The following is a 7,443-nucleotide window of genomic DNA, read 5'->3' as shown; positions in this document are numbered from 1 at the left end:
GTAGTTTGAGGTTTCAAGTGAGAGAATGAATGCGTCGTGCTTAAAAAGTACAAGTGTCAAAGCTTGTACGATGTACGATTTATGCTAAGTCACTTCACACACAATTTAGTGAATTTGGGGAAGGGAGGAGAGTATTTATTAGGCAACTTAATAACAATAAGGTTTACACGTGGCCGAGTCAAATTTTCATTAAAATTCAACGGTATTGACTGAAGTGTTACTTTACTGTACGCTTTTCTCATGATTTTTCTCGATATTTAAAACTATAGGATTAGGTGGTGAAACTGGTGTTTTGCTGCCGATTCTCTTCATAGCGAATCAAAGTAAAATCTAAGCTTAAGTATGCATTGCCTAGCCGGCAAGTTTTAGGGATGGAAATTGAACTGGTCACGTGACTCGGTAAAGTTCATACATGAAAGTATCGCAATGTATTATCTTATAGGAGTTAGTCTCTTTGGAGAATTTTATTTACAATTTATTTTAAACATTGCCTACTTACATTAGACGTATTTAATTCCTCGGGATTGTCGTCAACGAATCGTCCAGTTTTCTCGTCTTCTTCATATTCTGTGAGTAGTAGTACGATTTGATATGTTAAACTCTCACACATGTACACACAAATATATATGTTTGTCGAAAAATAATACCGTTTTCATATTACCCTTTTCTTTTTTTCTCATTCACTTTTTCATTATAATTATATTTTACTTATTATGTACAAGGTAAGACTTGAGTGAGTAATTAAGGTTTTGCATTTTTCAACACACCGCAAGGAAGCTTTTCACATTCCCTTATAAAAATGCTCGGAAAACCCTAGTTGTAGATCGAAATCAACCCTTCGATCCGGGATCTTTGCAAACACAATTTCATCAGATCAAAATTATGAACGTCAATCGCCATACGGGTGCTATTACGAATTCTATCCATACCAAGCAAATTTATAATACATCATGCTGCAGCTTCCTCTGTATAGCAAAATACATTGTAGGCAAGATTATACATTTTTCGCATTAAAACATTTCAATTGTCAAGCTGGACGTTTTCAATGACGAATCACCGACCTTTGCTAACATTTTTTTCTTCTTCTCTAAATCAACGTTAGTTACTTACGTAATTAGTCTGCGGAACAAGAGGGAGGATGGGGGGGGGACTTGTTTCCACGTTGCGTGCGTGTGTGTGTACGTGTGTGTTTGCGTGTGTAATTGTATTCGGGGGAGGGGGGATGACCGGGGTGGCTTGGGGGACACTTAAGCTATTTACAGACGGGCATGTCCCCGATATGTCTCATTGCTGGTGAGTAGAAGCTGGGACTTTCATGCTCGTTTTTAGTAGGAGGGAAGGCCGAATCTGTGACTAGAGTTAGTTCATTCTTTTGCCGATAGAGAGCCGTTGGTCAACGCCATAACCACCGGGTCGGCTGGACCCCCTCGCGAGCTCGGGTTCGAACTGCGTTCCACAGATGAATCCTGGAATCAGAAAAACCGAATACATCTTCTAAACTCGTGGGGAAATGTAGAGGGGTGTTCAACCCCTTTTTCGATATCCAGTTTTGTATCGCGGAATGCGTGGTAATTGGAGTACTTTTTGCTCAACTACCGAGAACGAACCACTTGAAAAAACACAGGCTAACTGCAGCAGCCCCTCCTCTACTCCTTTTAACTTCACAAGACTATACTTTTGCCGATTTTATGCCCTCTTTCTTCCTTCGTTACCGACTTTCCTTCTTTATTTCTTTCTTTCTTTCTTTCTTTCTCATTCCTCTTTCCGTCTTTCTTTCAACGTTTCTCGCTACCCATGACCGTATAGGTATACAGCTACCGTATACTTACCTATTTCTTTCAATTTTACCTGCAAACTCGATGGTCTTCGCTCCGAATCAAATCAAAGCGTATTTTCTACGAGAGGAAAATTGACTACTTTGAAATCCCGTCGATCCCTTTTCTCTTGTTGTCGCCTGATCGAACCTCCATTCTCACAGGATTGAATCGTACAAGTGTAAATGTGTTTCGTATATAGCAACGGTGGAATTATGTAACGTTTGAATTTGTGAGAAATAGCTTTTATGTTGTGTAGGTATAGGTATAATCGATTGTTAATTTGTTCGAAATATTTTCCAATCAACTCTTTGATTAAATTCCGGTCAACTTTCGATCGATTTATCATAACGACATTAATTATTTCCTAATTCCGTATCGTTTTAACGATTTATATATAATTAACGAGCTGCTTTTGCGTGACGTAACGCGACCACCACGTTGTTTAACGTTTAACAATTAGCCGTAATTCGTGGTGACCACCTCGAGGGGTTGTAGAATTTTACTACATTCCCAGATATACCTACGCACACCCGTGTAACGAAGCATTATAAATAACGCGAATCAGCCGAGTCGACCGTATAAAGTGAAATTTGAGGAATTAATTCCGCGAAGCTGACTGCATCCCTGACGAACGGAAACGTAGGTATAATCGAGGGTGGATTCGGGGTGGTTTGGGTGAAATGGGGGTAAGGGGAAAGGGAAGGTGTGACGCGGTATGCCGCGTGCCTGTCATATCGAACATTTCCCGACTCTGGAAGCTTTACTGGGGGATAAATTCGTAGTGCATTGTGAAAGCCGCGACGTGCGAACGAATTGTCTTTCACCGACTCTTGCTTGCATCACGTTTCCACGAGGCGTCTGGTTAGGTATATATACCTATGTGCAAAATGCCGTGCATATACGCGCAGAAATATATATATATATATATATATATATATATATATACGAGATGAAAACCGTGGAACCGCATTCACGTTCTAGTTATAAATGTTGTTCAGTCAATCTTGAATACTGCGATTGTGAAGGTATAACGTTGGATTTTTATTCCGTTGTCGAGGAATTTTTGTAGGCGAATTTTCACTTCAACATCTCCAGCCGGTTGCATCTAAGACAATACGAACCTCATGTTCTTGGGGTAAATCTCACGAATAGATCTGCAATTCTTTCCTCTTTACTCAACAGTCCCATACGATATATATATATATATTTTTTTCTTCTTTGAAACGGAATTGAAAAAGTTACAAGCGCTGTAACTCTCGCGGAGGTTTGTTCGGCACCGTTGTAAATAGCTCCCGTGGTTGAAAGTCTCATATTGAAATCATTCACAAGATTACACCGAACCATACACTGCAGGTGTATGTATACATATATACGCCAGTGTGAAAAAGCTTTCGGTAAATTGCTACCATTACACTTTGATGAACGTCATCAGTCAACGTAAGCTCTGTATTTTAGAACACCCAAGTTATCATTACTTATTCTCCTCTTTTTCTCTATTTTCATCCTGCTTGTTGAACTTTTTTCATTAATATCCTTTGTGGAAAAAAAAACGAAAAAAAAAAAAAATACTTATCACTCGCAGAGTCCAACATCAGAGTCTCAACGTCGATCGTATAACGGATCCATGCAACGCACCCTGGTATTAATGTGCAGCTGGGCAAATAGGCTCACGACAGAAACGGGAAATTGAGGTATTCACGACCAGCGATATAAGCACTATCGGTATAAATTCTGGCCCTTTGTACATCGTGGACGAGAATCGTGGTCAGGCAGGACGCGTTCATCCAGGTCTTTGGGCCTTGCAGAGAGCGGAGCGAGACTGGTTCACTTTCGGAGGAAGCGCCTGTGCGACGGGGATCCAAAATGGGCTGACCATCGCCAAAGGCCATTGCACGCGTTTATGGTCGACGCGTATTACGAATAGCACATCGCGGATAATGGCTTCTAGGTAATTGTTGCCACGCACCGAGCCCCCCTCCCTCCCCAACTGCATCGAGTTCTTGCATTATCGATATTACGAGCTTGATCGCCATTTATACATCGACGGGGTGAAGGGCTCAGGGGTTCTTAAAAATTCCTGACACGTAGCTTGGACGTCTTTACTGATTGTTGCACCGGACCCTAAAGGGCGTGAGATATCGGTTCTTCAAATGGATATTTCTTGTTTTTTCTCGCCTTGCTTACTGTCTTTTTGATAAATTGTGATGTGCAACGCTTTACTATCATCGGCTGCAGTAAGTTTTAATCAAGCTAATTCAAGACGGTATTTGATCATATCATATCCAAGCCGTGAGGATTATAGATCTCTGAGTTAATTAAATTTCGCAGTTAATTAAACAGTGACGACAACTGACTACAAAGCGTCACAGACTCTTGTAATTGATTAGGTGGTTTGCGTTAGACGTAGACGCGAGTAAATATCTCAGCAAAAATCGTCAAGCTATCGCGTCAAGTCTCTTTTTGTTTCTAAAGTCTAGAGAGGTGGTTGTAATTTAGCTAATTATCTCGAGTCTCGTCCCTGGTTTGCGGGTATTGTTAGGTGTATTGAAAACTTACAATGCTGAGGGCGTGCATGATGCAGGCCTGTGCCGTGTTCTCGACGTCCATAAGCTCGTCACAGTCCTCGTGGTCGGAGCCGAGTACACCGGAGCGCATTTTGATCGGTGACGTTATTCCCTCGTTGTCGGTTGACTTGCCGCTGTCGGGTGAAGGCAGGTGTTCGTGTCCGTCGAGATCCTCTTCCTCCGGGCGTTCGTCGCTCTCCAACCTTTTGTTTTCCTGTCAAAAGTATGAAAAGTTGAAAATTTTTATACGCCGCACGTTTTTCGCACGATTTTTGTGGGTGAAAATTCACGTCATGATTTATCCCCACGAGGATCAGGACGAGGACGATCTCGTAGGATGATTACAGAGGCGCCCTACTCAAATCATCTCGGGACGATGAATCCTCTCATAAACCGAGAAAAAAGCAAAAAAGTGTAACGGAAGGAACTAACAACTAGACGTTGAGTCAAGTGGGCTCAAGGTGGACGTTAGGCCGGCTATTAGTCGAGTTGTTACGAGGTTGTTTGAGGTGTTCCACTCTCTAGAGTCGCCAGTTGTGTCTTGACGGCATCGCAGGAGGGAGGCTGGCACCCTACGTGCGGGGTAGTTTCGGGTGGTGAAAGTAGCTAGACTAGGACTGCTGCGCCACTTCACACGACCCCGTTTTCCACCTAAGAGCCAAGGCGCCAGTCGGGGAGCTCTCAACCCGTGCTGCAGCCTTCGGAAACGTGGCGAAGTGGGCGAAGTGGGTGAAGCCAATTAAACAAAGTTTAAAGAGGTCTTGGTGTCCTCGACAGGATGAAGACCGAGCCGTGATTTTGAAGAGCATTAAGCAGGAAATAAGTAAAAGAAAAGAAAATGTGGAAGTGGAAGTGGAAGTGGAAGTGGAATGAAAAATAAAGAACAAACGTCGTCGGTGCTTGCGGACCGTTTCCCTCAAGCAATTAACGCCGATATTACAGCAAGACTGAAGACGTCAAATATTGCCGGGGGGAAATTCAACGTAGCGTCAATTTGCTGTTTCGAAAGCTTGACTAATTGAATAATTAAATCGAATTACGACTCGCCCCGAGAAGTATCGAGCGATCATTTCACTCCCTTCAAGACGCGTGTAGTTACAGTAAAAAGGGACGAGCTTCAGCTCGTTGGTCCACTTTATGATCTACACGAATTATTGATCGCTTATCTAGAAACTGTATAGAAAATATTAGCGTAGCTTATCAGACACAAGCTAGACATTTGTCATTCGTTTATATTTCATCCACGTTTCTCGACTTAAGGGACGCGTTTACAAACAAATAGATAGACTTTACACGATTCCAAGTGTCTGCGTGGTTGGTCCGTTCACGACTTTCTCCTCGACCTCGGAATCGGGTGAGAAATTAAACTCTCTACACGAGATAAGTACCTACCTACTCGTGGCGCTCTTTTGCAGCTGTTGCTGCAGCTGCTAGGGCTGTTTCTGAACATCCCGTAATTACGGGATCGAAGTATATCTATACCCTGTCTAGTTCATCTGGCGTGTGGTTCTTTCAAAGGAATAATCAAAGAAAGAAATTCCCGGCTCTTGAACGCTGCCGGAATACACCAACTACATCCGCCATCAGAAGCACCGGCAGCCCCTTCCTGATGTCCGCGAAACAGAGGGTGCGCGGTCTCGGGTTCGCAGGGATGTGGAGAGATATTCATCCCCTCGTTTCTTTCTCCTTCATCTCCCTCACTCTCTCCTTCTCTCTCTTTCTCTCTCTTTCTCTCTCTCTCGGCCTCCTTCCGTCAGCGCCAGTCGAGTGTCTGAGTATCTTTCCTTTTGATCTCCTTTTGTGGATGGCGCACGTAATAGTCCCGGGAGCGGGACAATGGTAATTATTCGAAACAAAGCGCCTTCTCGGAAAATAATTATCCACGTGAGCCTTGGACTTCTTCCTTTTCGCCTCTCGCTTTCCCCCCTCCCCATCAACCCTCTCTTCGTTCACCTGATGCCTTTTACAGTTTTTCTATTTCACTCTTCAACTGTTTTTTAGTACGCCTACAGTTACAAGCAAATCTTTAAAAGGATCTCGGTTTTCTTTTGCCCGAATAATTGAGCCCGTAACGCAGTGTTTCGTATTTTCAATTTCTTCCTCTCTTTCCCCTGGCTGACTGGGAAATATTTTTACACAATTCGAAACGAAACACTCACTGTCTGTCCAATTCCCTACTGCAGCAATCACTCATGATGTTAACTCAAACTTACGTGACAGGTGACGGCCGTTTTAACACGCTTCAGTTCCCACTTTCGACAAAGGATGTTTTTATAATTCAGTATCACACCTCGGATCTTGTAATTTAGTTACGAATCGAATAAGAATCGCGCGTCACGACGTATCATTATTATTTATAACAATTAATGTCATTTGTATGTTGTGGCAGATTTTCAAGTCGCGCGACGCAATTTACCTCGATCTACGTTTGTAAGATCTAACCGAGATATAGTAGAGTAAATTAAATGCTGAGAGAATTCATTACCGCTCTGGAGGGAAGGAGGATAAGAAAGCGGGGAGGATTCTCTCTCCGGGAAAGAAGCTGCCCGGGGAGGAGATGCGATCCAATTGAATTTCACGGCGACGCGATGCAAGAAACGAACGAGGTATGGACGGAGCGTCAAGTTAATTCTTTCTTTTTTTTCCATTTGATTTTATTAATGTCGTCTTCTTATCTTTTTTTCTTTCCTTTTTTCGCTCACTTCTTTCCCAACTTAAACTCCCATCTCTTTTCTTCTCATCCGCTCTGTTCCTGATACCACGAATTACAAAAGCCAATACTCTAGACTTGTATAGAAAATTCCAAGGGAAATTATCCTACCCCCAAGTCTTGGAGTGGCAGCTGAGTATGTGCATATAATATATATGTATAAATATATATTATATTATATAGAGGTAAATTCGTCTTGAGAAATTTCTTTGTCCACGAATTAAAGTTAATTAAAATATATTTACCGAAGTTCCCTTTTTCATTTCCATCTTTTTTTTATCCATCCTTTAATATAACTTGCCATTTTATAATTATACTTCGTTGTCTGGAAGAAAAACTCCATCGTACCAGA

General features: G+C 42.3%; 1 protein-coding gene across 4 annotated transcripts in view; it reads right to left on the bottom strand.

Annotated features, from left to right (window-relative positions):
• Positions 1-221: 221 nt before the first annotated feature.
• LOC124405468 overlaps positions 222-7,443 on the bottom strand; it is a 167,474-nt gene continuing 160,252 nt past the window's right edge. For all 4 annotated transcript variants that reach the window (XM_046880372.1, XM_046880375.1, XM_046880373.1 and 1 more), the window contains 2 exons: positions 4,374-4,595; positions 222-1,466 (listed from right to left, as the gene is read on the bottom strand). In XM_046880372.1, the coding sequence (XP_046736328.1) occupies positions 1,365-1,466; positions 4,374-4,595 (324 nt within the window). In that variant the 3' untranslated portion in view covers positions 222-1,364. The remainder of the gene's footprint in view (positions 1,467-4,373; positions 4,596-7,443) is intronic.

Source organism: Diprion similis, chromosome 4, assembly GCF_021155765.1.
Source record: "Diprion similis isolate iyDipSimi1 chromosome 4, iyDipSimi1.1, whole genome shotgun sequence".
NCBI classification, from domain to species: Eukaryota; Metazoa; Arthropoda; class Insecta; order Hymenoptera; family Diprionidae; genus Diprion; species Diprion similis.
Note: the sequence above shows the minus strand (reverse complement) of the source record. Positions and strands in the feature narration are given on the sequence as shown.